The 15868-nt window shown below is 42.2% G+C and overlaps 1 protein-coding gene and 1 long non-coding RNA gene across 2 annotated transcripts; both read right to left on the bottom strand.

Annotated features, from left to right (window-relative positions):
* Positions 1-600: 600 nt before the first annotated feature.
* LOC146653269 (uncharacterized) lies at positions 601-2509 on the bottom strand. The gene is made up of 3 exons (XM_085382433.1): positions 2423-2509; positions 2042-2324; positions 601-1909 (listed from the first exon to the last, which is right to left on the bottom strand). Exons 2-3 carry the CDS (start codon positions 2321-2323, stop codon positions 1256-1258), a joined length of 936 nt encoding a protein of 311 aa, XP_085238559.1. The 5' UTR covers position 2324; positions 2423-2509; the 3' UTR covers positions 601-1255.
* Positions 2510-4086: 1577 nt separating this feature from the next.
* Positions 4087-11829, bottom strand: LOC146653268 (uncharacterized). The gene is made up of 3 exons (XR_014907654.1): positions 11696-11829; positions 7902-8166; positions 4087-4884 (listed from the first exon to the last, which is right to left on the bottom strand). It is a non-coding gene; the product is annotated as an uncharacterized LOC146653268 (long non-coding RNA).
* Positions 11830-15868: the final 4039 nt, after the last annotated feature.

The raw sequence follows: 15868 nt of genomic DNA, 5'->3' as shown, positions 1-15868 counted from the left end.
CCGCTCCTATCAGACTTTGGGCCCAAAGTCAGATAGGAGCGGTCCTAGCTGAGCTGTCAGTATCTACAGGATTGCATTAAGGTGGTATAATTACCAAACCTGGTTAAACTGAACACCCCTTATCATCCAGACTTCATCAGCTGTGCAGCTGTGTTGAGCCTCATTGGAATTGAAGTAATTCAACTGTGGGTGGAAAAAACTTGAAGAGAAGAGAAGATTTCTCACTTGTCAGGTCATAAAATCATAGAGCAGGGCTCCGTGTTAGGAAAGTTTATCTTAACATAGCAAAAGACGTTCCTAACAGTTCCCAAATATGGGTGGGTGTTTTCTTGTTGCTGAGCTGAGGAGAGTCTACACCCTCAGCATCAGAAAGGTCAGCTATTGACCCTATGAACTCTAAGCTATAGGTGGCATTTCCTGGCAGGAAAAATGTTGAACCTCCCATGTGTTTCCCTGTCGTGGACATGAATGCACCACAGGCCTCCTCTCATAGTTCCCAGACCTATAACACTGACTTGCAGGAGTTTGAGATCAGTGGTCACCCCACAGCACCACTACCAGGCTACCCCTATTACAGTTTTTTACAGTCGCTAACAAGCGCCTACCCATACTTCAGATACTTTTTCTAAACTCTTAACACAGACCCACACCTACAAAACACAATTGGCCAAATGGATAATATCCTTCCCAAAAATACACTTTGTTAAATATATACTAACTCCTCATTTCAAAATTAGAACACATCTTTCTCTGCACACACTAACTGTACAAAAACACTATAAATCTGACTCAAAATGAAATTAGTCTGTCAAAGAATAACACTTGTTTTCACTTCACAAGGTACATGCAGTCAATCAAAGTACACCAGGTTTCAAAATACTGGCTATTATTGACATTACAAAAACTGCATAGACTTTTATGTTTCAGTTTTACAGGTATTTGCATGCGAAACATGCAATCCACCATATTGACACCAGAAATGTCTTGGTTGGTAACTGTATGTCCACATGTACAGTAATGTTCACATTCAAAAGCATTCCAGTAAAAAGCAAACAAGTTTTTGTTTCTTTACTGTTTACCACAGGAGGTACAGTAGAAACACGGTATGATAGGACAGAGAAAGTTTTACAGTATTGCTTACAGTGAACAAAATATCCATGAAACACACAAGAGCATTCTGAACAAAAAAACAACAGCAAAAAGCCAAGATAAAAAGGGGGGGAGGGGGGCTAAAAAAAAGGCAAAAAAGTTGCATCTAATCTCTGCGATCTTCAGGGTTAGGCCACATGTTTTCATCAACATCACATCTAATGTCAGCCAAGTCGATGCACCTGGGATAAAACCGCCTGGTATGTCGGATCCACCCTTGGCAATCGTCAACTGTGATGTCCCTGGAGCCAGCATCCATGGCTTCAAGGAGGGACATCTGGTCATGTGGCTGATGGTCATAAACCTTCCACCGCCATGCAGAAAAGAACTCCTCTATGGGGTTGAGGAAAGGTGAATAGGGTGGAAGGAAGAGACTCACCAGTCTTGGGTGGACTTCAAACCATGTTGTTATTGCTTGCGAGTGATGGAAAGCCACATTGTCCCAGGTAATTACAAAGGTCCTCATGTTTTCACCCTCCTGACCCTGCTCTGGAACCAGGCGCTGGTGGAGATCATTGAGAAAGGCAAGCAAGCGCTCTGTATTATAGGGTCCAACCTGACATTTGTGAAGGAGTAATCCTGCATTTGCAATTGCTGCACACATGGTAATGTTTGCCCCTCTCTGTCCTGGCACATCAACTGTGGCCCTTTTTCCAATTACATTCCGTCCACGTCGACGCCTTTTGGCCAGATTGAATCCTGCCTCATCGATGTATATGAATTCATGAGGGGCCTGGTTGGCCTCCAATTCCATAACTCTCTGAAACAAAGTTTATGTAAGTCATGTTAGTACTGTATACCATACTGTACTGTAACCTAGTATTGTGTAGGTTACCTACTTGCAAAGTGCAAAGCTTATAGAACTGGACATTGGATTGAATATACACTGTACCTGGACATATTGTCGTCGTAGCTCCTTGACCCTCTCACTGTTCCTCTCAAAGGGAACAGTGTAGAGCTGCTTCATCCGCACTCTATGTTTGGACAATGTCCGCGAAATGGTTGTGAGGCTGATTCTATCGATATTGTCGAATATCTCATGGTCCGCCACAATTCTGGTTTGTATTTCACGCAGTTTTATTGCATTATTTGCAGTAACCATTTCCACAATGGCAAGCTCCTGATCATTACTGAGGAGCTTTCCTCTTCCCCCAGAGGGTGGAAGACGTTGCATTCTTTAGAAAGACAGACAATTCAACATATGCATTACTGTATGACCATATTGACATGTCAAGTGAGAATAGGAACAATCCATGTAAAATGCAATACTTACCTGTTGGTTTGTTGAAAGGTGCGTATAATGGAGGCAACCGTTGACCGCCTCAAATTGGGCTGCACTCTTTCACCAGCCTCTCTTAGTGAAAGACCATGGTTGATTACATGGTCAACGATAGTGGCACGAATTTCATCACTGACTACTGTTCTTGCAGCCCTTGGAATGCCACCACCACGCATTCTTACACCTATACCTTGCCCTCTCCTTGGGCCTGCTCTTCTCCCTGGGCCCCTTGCTCTTACTCCTCCTCGACCAGACATTACAGTGTTTGTCTTTTTTTTGTTTCCAAAAACATCACTCCTCAAGGTCTTGCCTTATGAACCCCACTGAGTCTAAGCCAGAATGGAAGAAGGTGTGGTTGGCCCAATTTACCCAACATAAATCAGCTGTGTCTCAATTATTCAATTGTTTGTTTGTTTACAGCTGAGATATATTTTTGATATTGATATTGTTTTTGTACTGATATCATTGCAGGGGCAGAGGTTTTTATACTGTATCTACGGTTTGGAATATTGTTTTTGCTATTGTGGGATGTTGTGTGTTAACATTCGTAGATACTACAAGAACAGTCCATAGTTTTGTTGGGAGGTATAACTTGTCTGTTAAGAAAATGTAAGCATTGTGGAAATGTGTTCACTGACTGCATATTGGGTGAACACGACATGAAATGTGTGAATGGTATGGCCACAACAGACCGATCCTGTGCTAATTGTGTTTAGAGTTTTGCAAATGTGACAACTGTTTGGACAAATGCTTGTTAGCGACTGTAAAAAACTGTAACAGGAACCCCTCCCTCCACTCTTCTAGGGAGGACTTGTTTTCCATCTCTGGCTGCTTTCTGACTCACTGCTGACATCATCACTCAGCTTCAGCACAAAGCAATAGCTTCTATTGTTTTCCAGGGAAGCCCTCCACCCCTAACGCAGACACACACACACACACGCTCGTCAGCATCGTCACTGCTGCCCAAGACTTTCCGTCCATATAAGGACAAAATAGCTTTTGATGCTGCTGATTAGTTTACAGGCAAGCATCTTCACACACAGCCTTTCACAGCTCAATCTTGCAGGAACCAACTCAGGATGCCTCCTTTGACTCATTGCCCAGTCTGCCACGGCTGCATCTGCTGCTTGGTCCCAGTGTGTTCCTTCAGGCCTCAGCATCCTACTGTAGAAGCTGGTATACAGCACATGTGCCAGTCAACACCATTTGGCACTGCTCGCTGAACTACTCAGGCTGACCTCTCCTCTCTACGAGCTGAGCTAAAACTCCCTGCCACAGGCCCAAACTGGGGTAAAGTCCCTCTGTGAAGAACTTCATGTTGTTAAAATGCAGACCTAGAGTGAACAGCAGGTTTTTATTGTGTTTAAACATTATTTTTAACACAAATCTGAGCTTTGATTTACATACAGTTTATAAAATCACACAGCAATAGTAGCAAGCTTATTCATTTCAAGATTTGGTTTATCCTTTAATAGCATCATTGGGAAGTGCTAAAGGTGGCATGAACAAAAAAATATGAACACCAGGAGTGTGAGGAGGATGTTTGGTTATAATAAATGCAACAACACTTCATCACCAGGGTAAAAGTTCACTGTCTGCATTTTGAAAGAGTTCCTGTAAATGCAAAAGTGTGAGTGTTGAGAATGGGACTGTCAGGGTACAGGAAGTGGTTCAGAGGTGCAAAAGAGGACGACCCCGAAGAAAATAATGTACGGTGCTTGGTTTGTTTAGCAAGTTGCTGAAAGCTGTGATCATATCTGTATATTGGAAGAAATACATTTTAGATATGAGTAGCAAGGCTTTATTAAAGAAAAATATAGTTTGACCTTAGAAAAACGTTAAAGTTTGAGGATTAAAAATAGGAAATGATGATGAAATTAAAACAGCAGGTTCTCCTGGTTGCATCTAAAGATAAATGTTAAAAATATAAAATAGGAAAGAAATAACAGTTCCAGATAAAATAAGACTCATGAAGCACAGAGAAAGTCTAGTGTGCACTGGAAGGACTTCTATGGGGGGGTTGTTTTGTTTTTTTGGTTCTAGAATGAGATCACCGCTAAAAATGTAGTCTGATATCATCCAAGATGAACTACAAGATGTCACACACACACACACACACACACACACACACACACACACACACACACACACACACAAGGTCGGTGTCTCTGTCAGCTGATGTGTTTTCGGGAAGTGTTAGGGTCTATGGGAAATGCAGACCTGGAGAGAAAAATGGAGAGAGGGAGGGAGAGACTGATCTCATGTGACCGGTGAGTCAGCTGCTGGTGATGACATCATCTCCTCCCCTCACACTGCCACAGGATTGGATGAGTCAAACAGTGAGCCGGGCTCAGCTGACCAATCAGAGGAGGCCGTTGTGGATGGAGTGAGAAGGCGGGTGATCAAAGCACAGAGAGAGAGATGAGGCTCACATGATGTCAGTATGAGCTCGCTCTCTGTTAGAAAACACAAAAATGGATTACTCATCAATATTTACGCATTTGAGCCTCACAAAAGAACAGTTACCCTCTGAGTTTGCTCCTTTATTTCTGATGTCTTCACTGTGATCAGTGTAAGGATTCTTTCACATTTACAGGCATGAAATTGACTGTTTTGCTAAAACTGTGTAATCTGCACTAAAATAACAAGATATAAGACATATATGAGAAAAAAGAAAGGAACCGCTGCAGTCATATGTAAAGGCATACTCCTGCTGCTAACATATTAATCAAGAGGGCAAGCACTTGCACAATTGTGAGCAAGTGACTTGTGGCGGATGTTGTTGTGATTTGGCACTATATGAATAAAACTGATTAAAACTTCAGCTATGTGCTAACAATGTTCCCAGGAGTGAACGTTAAACCAAACTCACCAATTTACCAACAATTCATTAAGTGCAGTTAGCAAAGACTAAACCAGTATGGCTTGTTTGAAAAGGATAAATGAACCATGCTAGGACAACAAAGTTTGCAAAGCTGCATCTGAACAAACCACGAGACTTCTGAAACAATGTCCCCTGCACAGTTAATCAAATTGAAAATGTCTGATCATGGTGCACATGCCATGTTTGACAAAAATCAACCACAGCATAGTGACATAAGCACTTTGTACCAGCTGTCAAGCATGGTGGCAGAAGTTTGAGACTCAGGCCACTGGAGGCTTGCAGTCGTTGAGTAAACTCGTTCCATTATAGCACTTTTCTTCTCTGAGCACTCAAAATGCTTTACTTGAGCTACACCCACTGAGTCACTCCAAATGAAATAATTTTGATGTAAATCAATCAAGTTCAGCTGCACCTGTATGACAGTGTAAAATACTGCTGTTACGTGAGCAGAGGATTTGCAAACTGTCCTCTGAGGAGCAGTTTTGGGAAACTGTTACATGATGTGGGAAAGCTGAAGCTCCTGAGTTCATGAAAGCTTCAACTGAAAATAAACAGATTTGAATGTTTACAGGAAAATACAAAAAGTATATAAGCTGAATGCTGAGTAGTGTCAGATCTCAGCTGGTTCTCAAGGAGAGAAAATACAGAAAGCTGCTGGTGTCCTGTGACTGTGAGCTCAATGTGTATTGATCTCTGTTAGCATCCATTAACAGCAACATCCCTCAGTGTGTGCAGCATGATCCTGATGTGGGTGTTTTTAACAAACAAACACAATCACTATAATATTGAACTGTCATAAAAATCTAGACAGAGCCTATGTGATCCCATGTGTATGTCTTTAGACTGCAGGAGGAAGCCAGAGTACTCAGAGAGGACTCATGCATCCAAATGTGGATTCAGACTCTGGACCTTCTTGCTGTGAGATGACATTGACACTGCACCACTATTATTAATTTTATACACTGCAGACATATGGATACATAAAAGATCACTCACACATGTTAGTACATTAATTTATGGAGTTATTATGACTTGATCAAGTTCACAACATGTCTAAAACAGATTAAAACCATCCATAAGCAAGCCAAGGAACAGTCCATGCATGCTCTCAAACCATCCCAACGCAGCATAGAGGAAACTAAAACAAGCCCTAAAAAAACAGAAATAATATAGTTGAAAACTAGTCCAAAACCTAATGATGGATCCAAGCATCATAGCGTTTACCTAGCATTGCATAAAAAGACAAAGAGATCATTGGCAATGACCAAGTGGGAAATTCTTGAGCTAGAAAAGCGAAGCCAACACGCCAATGCCAGCAAATGCAGTTCCTCTAATGGTCACTTGAGGCTTGCCCCACTTCCTGGAAAAAAACCAATCACACTGCTTGGTACAATCAAAGATTTTGTTTTCTATTCTTCCCCTGTGGTAGCAGCTGTACTGGGGTTGATGGCGTTTTGTGATGACTCACCTGTTCAAACTGTTTTAAGCTTTTAGGCTTGCACTGGGGGCACTGGTTTCTTTGACTGTCCGCAAGGCTATCCTGTTAAATTAGCACTTAACCATCACATCTAAATGTGGTCAATTGGGACTCCAGTAAAATACAAACCAAACATGGCGGTGATCAGAAAAACGGTACCTAGGGTTCAAAATGCACTCAAAACCAATTATTGATGCCAATTTTGTATGTACAGTCTGTGGTGGTGGTTGTGTTATTGTGTAAGCATCCTTCCTGTTTTGGTTCAATACGACATTGTTGCTAACTTGAACCACTGTGATCATTGACATGTTTCTGATTGTCTAAACAAAATCTGGAGCTGTGAAGATTTTCAATGGTGTTGGAGTGCAGTAGCCTGTAGCAGCATACAAGAGTCTGCTGAGAAAATCCCAAACTGTACGATTAACATCAGTTTAGAATATTTTCTGTCTGAGCCGAAGGAGAAAGTTGAACTGCTGTCTGCCACACACACACATAAACACACACAGACACACACACAGACAAACATACACGTTCTCCTGCTTTTCTGCGGTAAACTGAAGTCGAGACGTCTCAGCACACAGGACTGAGGAGGTGGAGGAAACTGTTCTGACCCACCGACAGTCTGAACCAGAGGGACCTGGACATGAAACGAGACGGTTCAGACTGTTAGTGTTTCACTCAGGTCAACAACTCTTAGTGATTTTCTGATGGAAACATGCTTCAGATGTTCCAGCTCTCCAACTCATTGGTTTGGCAGTACTGCACACTAAAATTGGAGATCTTTAGGTTACTCCTACAATGTAACAATGTGTTAAAACTGCAGCTGCTATAGGAGTGAAGCATGTTTTAAGTGGTCTGCAAACAGTTTCTGTTGTGAGAAAAAACTCTAGAGAACAGTTCGTCCTGGAGCCCAGGCAGGCCGAAGAAGGGAGATCTGCTCACCTTTGGTCGGGTGCAGTGTTTGATGCGTGTTGACCAGAGGCTGAGACCCTGGTGGACCCCCAGCTACTGAGACTAGTGATTGTGGCATGGTATGTCCCCTCTCTGCTGGGGAAGGAGGCTGAGCTAGTGCGTGAGGTTGACAAGTACCAGCTAGATATAGTCGGGCTCACCTGAAGACACAGCTTGGGTTCTGGAACCAGTCTGTTGGAGAGGGGCTGGACCCTGTCTCAGTCTGTAGAGATCTCAGTATCCCCTCGATCGCAGATACAAGAGGCGGAAATGAGCTTTCTCCAAAAGGTGGCTGGCCTCTTCCTTAGAGATAGGATGAGGAGTTTGGCCGACCAGGAGGGGCTCAGAGCAGAGACGCTCTTCCTCCACATTGAAAGGACCCAGTTGACAGGGATGCTTTGTGGGCACCTCCTGGGTGAGGTGGTCCTGGGATTTAATAAAAACATTGACGATCTGAGAAAGGTTCAAATCCTAGAAAAAGAACTTTCTTAATTTTTAATGTAAAATCCGCTGATATGTATCACCTAGTGTGGGAAACAGCAGACAAATGGATTATTTTCAGTACAAATAATACACCAATTAATCACCTTCCAGATTTTGCCATGAAAACTGTTTTCTGTTTTATCAACATCCTACAAAAACACTGTGTTCACATCATGGTTTTACTTTGTGATATTTGTGAGTGAAACATCATATAATGTTGAAATTCATGACCTAAGCTCAAAAACACATGATCAATACCACTGATCAAAATCTAATCAGCAGCAGTGCTGGTACAAGCTGCTACCACTTAACGGGAAACCCTAAAAACCAAGTCAAGTCAGGCCGAGTGAATCAGGGAAGTACTGGTGAAAAAGGGCTTTTAGTCATCAGCCCAGCAACACCTCTGCAAACCCCGGGGCTTCTAATTTCCATGAGTAATTTAAATTCAAACTTTTGGCCTATTCCTCGTCTCACTCTGTTTATTTGACCATCCTAGGACAGAGATGTCATCGTCACCATTGAACCTGGATCTTTTGAAGGGCTCTTTCTAAAAAGGGGAGTTTTTCATTCCCACGGTTGCCAAGTACTTGCTCAGAGGGGACTGATGTTAAAAGGGAAACTTATTTGTGATTCTCTCTCAAATATTATCTTTGCCTTACAAAATAAAGAGCTTTGAGGCAACTAGTTTGTGGAAATAAGAACTAAAGTGAAGAGGACCAACCAGCGTTATGAAAGGACAGACGTCATTTTATGCTTTGCAGACTTTTTTTCAAAGTGGGTGCTGGTGTTTGTGATGTTTTCTCAGTTTGTGGTTTTAAGAGATTCAGTTTTGTGTTATTTATGATGGAGAGGCCCTACTGCCTGTTCCCAGGCCCCACCCCTTTCTCTCCTCAGGCTCTCTCACCCTCACTGTGGCTCCCTCTATCCAGAGTTTCCCACTCTCTGCATTTGTTCTCACAGCCCTCCTCTCTCCTTCTGTCATGTGATACTGCACACCCTACAGACTCCCACACACACACAGACACACACACACACACACACACACACACACACACACACACACACACACACACACACACACACACACACAGACACACGCACACAGCCTGTGTTACGTTTCCTCTGTAGCTTTATGTATGTTTGTGTGAACATCAGTCTTAGTTTCTGGGAAACTGGCAGCAGTACAAACATTTGCAGTATTATTTGAGGTACTGCAGCAGTAATAGTGCAAAGTAGCTGCAGGTATTCTGCAAGTTCAGAATTTTCAGGCGCAAACATCAAATGCACTGTTGTTACTAGGCAGATATCTCAGTCATGAAGCCAATACTTTGTTATGTGCATGTGTTGGTCATCAGTCTTCTTTCTTCTACCTGCTCACACAAACCACCATACCTCTGCAACATTTAAATGAACCGTCAGTACACATTTTTCTCATATTCATGTTGAACACATTTGTGGTTATATACTCAAGTGTATTTATGAGACAACTTTTAAAACTCTTTAAAATACTTTTATGGTGTGATGTCCGCCTAAAGGGACAGATGGGGGTGGGAGAGGAGCTGCAGGAGGTGTTAGTTTTCCCACATTTCCTCCTGCTGGATGAGATGTGAGTTTTCAAGAAATAAAACCTGTAGGACGAGACGAGATCAGGGAGAACCAGAGAGACTTGCTGGATCGAGAGGACACACAGAGATGGAGCAACAGGACACACAATGGGGCAGAAAGTGAGAGAGCCTGAGGGGATGAGTTTCAACCTGCTGCTGTTGCACAACAGAGAGGGAAACTCTGAGCTAGAGGACATACAAAACCTGTGGTGCTGTTGTGTTTATACATGAAAGTCGGCAAGATCATTTTAAGGGTGCATTTTGTTCAGTATGTTGTCTCCTAAATTCTAGATATCGTATGTTTCTAAGCCTAAAGTAGTTCCTCTCTTTTACTCTTTTTCTCACAGTTTTGTTCACCAATGATTCAATCTGATGATGTCAAAAGGTGTCGTTGTTTGCAGCTCCTTCTTGTTACTTCTGCTACACAGAGTCCCTGGAAATGTTGCCGCTAAAGCGAGTACAAACCTGCAATGTTATAGATTGGTGCGCTTCAGTGTGTGTGTGTGTGTGTGTGTGTCAGCTTCTAATGATTCAGTTTGCTTCTCAGGCTGTAAAATCGTAGTTTACACACTTCACCATCTTCAAGCGTAACGAGTTTTTCACATGAACAAACCTGCTGATACAAACTTGAGTAATTTCTAAACAGATAAAGTTGCACGTGTCAGCAGTTTCTGTAGGACAGGTGAGTCATCGCACGATGTGAAAGTTGAAGAGTCTGAGCGGATGATTTTCAGTTTCCTGTAGGTAATCCTGCATTACTTCTTCTGTAGCCAACATGCAAATCACAGCGTGCTTTTGAAGACTCCAGGAAGTTGTCTGTCGGACTCAGAATGAGCGGGTGGAGGAGGTGTATGCTTTACATACAGGTACAATTCAGAAGCCACATCAGCTGGTTAGGAGACGGAAAGACGTGATGTGAGCATGCTCAGAGGCTTCTGTTCTGTTTCCATCTGGCCTGTAAAATAACTGCTTTCCTTTTACATATATTCTACTGTACAATTACTCTGCTTGTGATTAATAGTCAACTTGGATTAAAGGAAAATGATCTGTTCCTGTATCGATGGCTTATAAGATGATCAGCAGTAAAATGTATTTTGAAGATTTGGAGGTAATTAGTGGCATTAAGAAATCCAGAATTCTCCAGAAGGATCCACTTTAAACTTTGTCTTTACAAACTAAGAGATGAGGCTTCAAGGGAATCTTGTTTCACCATCAGCCTGATTCACCACAGCCTGACCTCCATGTCTTTTCCACACACAAACACTCGCACACTGGGAGCACTGGGAACCTCTCAGTCTGTCTAAGTTCCCAGGACGCAGTGTGTGTGGCATGCTGAGGGCCTGGGAAACAGACTCACCAACACAGTTCACAGGGATCAGAAAGGTTCAGCTCAAGAAGCGACTGGTTCAGCGCTGACGTTGCAGTGATGCAGTCATTGTGCTGATAATTACCCAGAGAACACGATTAAACAGACATTTGGGTTTTGTTTTCGCGAGCAGCTAATGTGTGTCTCACCTCTTAATGATTAAATCTCAAATGTAGGTGGTGATTATGCACATTTTGAGCTTAATATTTTGTACTGGGTGTAGATTTGCAAGACTAATACTGTAAAGAGCACCCTTTGCTCACACTCAGTTTACCCCATAGATGGTGTGAAAGACAGAGGCTGTGGTGAGGTCACCTGCTGGTCGCTGATGTTTTGAGCTTTTTCGCCTCTGTCGCTTTGGTGTTTTAAAAGAGGATATGATGAGTGAGCGTCAGCTGCAAAACTGCATGCTCATTGGCTAATGATTATCTAGAATGTGTATTTTCTGTATAATAAAGCATTCTGGCTCTTAGAATGAGCAAAATTCACAAACTGGACTTACTGTTTTGTTCTGAGCTGAAATGAGTGACCAAAGTGATCCATTAGTTGCTATTAAAAAGAAAGCGGAGTTATGGTACTTCCATGCTGGCTTCACTTTTCAGGTGGGTGTAGCTTCTGTTTGAAACAAGTTGTCTCAATTTCCTGCTTGTTGGTGCTTAAAGCCAACATTTTTTTGTAGGGCTGGAGCTTCTTTGGAATTTCAAAGTAACCTCTCAGCGTGGATGCCAGTAAAATCTGCAGCAACAAAGATTACAGCATTCCCTCTCTGTTTCCCAAAGACTACTGGGCTGTCTGATAAGTGAGACTGACTAATCTCATTATTTAAATATGCGAAAACAAAATCACACCAGTCAACTCGTGTAAAAGAAAACACTCTAAAAATGAGCTCAATGGAAAAGATTAAACATTGTTCAAATGTTGTGAATTAAACAAAATATTTAAAACCATTAACTAAGAGCTTAAATGATTAGTTTTTAGTTGCTGGGCCCTGTGCACAGCATTGCACCCCTGATCACTTTTCACAGCATGTCTAGTAGCAGTCTCCTTTCCTTTCTTTTGTCCTCCCTTCACCTCAAGCTAATATTTGTTTTTTATTTAATCATATAATCAGTCATTTAATCATTTCTAAGTTCATATTTAAGGCTTTTATTATTAATGTTTGCAGAGGACACTGCGAGTTTTAGTGAGATCACAACGGAGGTACGCACGGGAGAGGAGAGGAGTAAAAATCAGTGGAGGTAAAACACGATGTGTGTGCGAATGAGAGGGAGGCAGATGGAACAGATGCAAGAAGCAGGTGCAGTGAAAGCACTTGAGGTTAAATACCATCCAAAGCAATGGACAGTGCACAAGAAGTGAAGAAGAAAGCGTTGGCAGGGCCGAGTGTGTGTAAATGGTAATGGTGATGGCAGCAAGATGAAATGGGAATTTTTGAATTCCCAGTCAGAATGTTAAAGTGAAACAGCTACTCGAGTTGGATTTCACAGATCGGAGCAGCCCCACCAACCCCAGGTTAACAATCCAAGATGGCAAGATGCATCAGTAAGTGTATCTGGAGACGTTTTAGACCGTACTCTGTATTTGGGGTCATGCTACTGTGTTATTTTCCCAATGTTTTTTTCTTTTGTCCTTAAATTGAGGAATGCCGGCATCGTGGTGTTGCTATTGTACACCGGATAATGGTAGCACCCTATCCAGTAGACTCTTTCTAGGAAGTCTGTATAAAAAGGAAGACTGAATGTCATATTTTGTAATGAGCAAGGCTGAAATTCGCATGGACCCGATGTTTGGTAAATACCAGTAATTTTTGGATAAAGAGCATGTCAAAATGTTCTGTGGGACATGCAGGCACACTTTGCTCTGCCCTCCTCCCTGCTGTGTTTAGTTGTTGTGTGGTCATGGGATCAGCGGCAGTGAGTAAACATCATGTACAGGTACGTAAGGGCTGCAAATGAAAAGACTACAAACAATGATGCATATTCGGGAGGAAATTGTCTATTGTGGCAACACAAAATACCATATGAGGGAATACCAAAAAGAAAACAAACAAACCTTTTTCCTGGAATGAGCAGAAAAAGAAACAAAGAGAGAAGGAAGGAAATCCCTGAGACAGACCCTGACCCTAGCACACAGGTCACTGTCCTTCCAGAAAGTCAAAGAATATTCACGCAGCTCACACAGTGGTGAAGTAATCAAACCTTTGATATTTATTATTGAAATGAAAAAAAAAAAGACTCTGGTCAGTCTGGTCAAGCCATCAGACCAGAACCATAAAAGGTATGTAGACATTACAGCTGATGGGAATATTAATGATATTCAGACAGTTAAAATGAAGAGCTCACATCACACATACAAACCTGGGTTGGTTTGTTTTTGGTGTGTTGCTGAAAGCTGCTGGGAGACGACGGATGGGCGATGGAAAAGAGGATTTTACCACACAAACACACATTGTTTCCCACAGACCTGCTGCAGCAGCACCTTGAGAACAAACCTCTTGAGAAGCCTGCAGGATATTAACTCCCACCTCAATGTAAAACTTCAACTTTGTGTCATGAAATTTCAAAAGGGTTATGGGCCAATCGTGCAGAGCTTTCTGCACAGAAAAAGTTGCACAAAAGTGGAATACACTTGTTGTTGATGCATACAAAAATCATCTGAAAAAGAAACAGTTCATTTGCAGGTTTTTAGTGCAACAGACTCGCACAACACTGGGTTCCCTTTACTTCTGCAGTCTGCAGAGGCTCTGAGACTCAGGGGTAGCGCAACATGTAGACAGGAGCTGTCTGGGAAACTGAGGCATCCAATCAGTCACCACCATCACTCACAACACATGATTACAGGCACACACAAAGTTTGTCAGAAGACCAAAAAAGGACAGTTAGACGAGCAGTAAAGTAGGAAATCTGTAGTTTAGATTTTTTGTCAGTATTGCCAAATGTATCAAAACAAATGTCCTTTTGCGGATTTCTACATAGGTTTATTTCAGCTGCTTTAACATTGCACATGACAAACATCTTTGCTATTGTAAGAAGACGACAGGTAACACTGAACATACTTAAAAGCTGCAGGGAACTCGCAACTTTTGATTTTCCTTAATCACCGTGTGTGAGAAGCAAGCACAGACAAAACTCAATTATCTACTAATGACAAGCTTTGGCTGATAGAAGACATCCATGCTTGTTTTTACAGCACTTATATCATATAAAATGGAATAATTTAGCTGTCATTAGCTACATGATAGTGTGCACATGGCTTGATGTGAGAACAGCAGTGTGCTGCTTTCCAGCCTCTATGCCCAAATAGGGATTCTGTGGATCACACACTCAAGCATTCAGCTGATTACAATAGCGCTGCAGAGAAACACTGGTGTGGCATTAAGAGATCAAAACAGCTGAAATGAGATGGAGATGTGAAGAGGGAATGAAAATGTCAAGGTGGTGTGTGGGTGGATGACACGCACACATACACACAAAGAGAGAGAAAGCACCAGAATAAAAATCAGAGCAAGAAACAGAAGCTCCTGGAAGTTCCTGCCGAGGATTATTATTACTCACCTCCACAGAAAGGAGAGGACATGAATGGATGAGGAGGTGGAGGCGGTGAACAACAGGGTGGAGGAAGAGAAGGAGGAGGAAGAGGAGGTGTTTCAAGAGTCGTGCAGTGTCTTTGAGGTTTCAGGCACAAATTACATGAAGAAAAATCAAATTTACGAGCTCGAGGAAAGAAACTCACACAAGTGGCCGAGAAGATTTAATGACATGAAAATAACAAATATACAGTTAAAAATCAGAAAGCTGGCAGAAATGTCCCATCTATACTCCAGCTACTACATCTGTACATCTTTGAGGAAAAAATGTGAGCAACTTTACACAACATCTTATTCATGAACTCTACTACATTGACTTTGTAAAGTAAAATGTAAAAAATCCTTCTGTGACTGACTTTTCTAGTTAGCGGCTCGGGCGTAGTGCTGCTGGGGGTGTTCCTTCGCAGCTCCTCTGACCTTTCATTTAATCATTGTCATCATTAAACTCTTGTCCCCACCCCCTCCTTCACCCCCAACCGGTCGCAGCTCCCTGAGCCTGGCTCTGCCCGAGGGTTCTTCCCATTAAAAGAAAGTTTTTCCCTTTATTGCCAAATGCTTGCTCATAGGGGTGTTCCTGTCATGTCCCACCAGGAGGAGGCCCAAGGACACACACAGGTCATCCCAGAGAAATCGTATCTCCTGGTTAGCATGGAAACGTCTCGCTGTTTCCCCAGAACAGCTTGAAGAGACGGTGGCTGGAAAGAGGAAGTCTTGGTGTCTCCATTCAAACTACTTTCCCCACAGAATGGATGGACAAATTGTGTCCAAGAAGACAAAAAAATAGATTTGTGTTTTTATAACTATTATATGTTTTGCTATGACAGGAGTGCAACAATTCAATAGGAGAGAAAGACGAGGACAGAGTTTGAGAGAGCAATGAGAAACATGGAGTTGCAGAAAAAGACGGTTAATCAAGCACAGATGAAGATGAGGCTGAAACGTGATTTTATGAAGTTCGTCCTTTTGGTCACATCAATCAATCAATCTTTATTTATAAAGCACTTTTCATACAGAAAAAATGTAGCACAAAGTGCTTTACATAGTTAAAAGCAGCCCACCCCACCCTCCAACTCACTCCCCACACTCTCA

The sequence above is a fragment of the Rhamphochromis longiceps genome, linkage group LG15 (assembly GCF_057381845.1).
Source record: "Rhamphochromis longiceps isolate RC_006_pf linkage group LG15, R_longiceps_female_GT1.1, whole genome shotgun sequence".
In the NCBI taxonomy this organism is placed as follows: domain Eukaryota; kingdom Metazoa; phylum Chordata; class Actinopteri; order Cichliformes; family Cichlidae; genus Rhamphochromis; species Rhamphochromis longiceps.
This window is presented reverse-complemented; position numbering and strand designations above follow the sequence as displayed.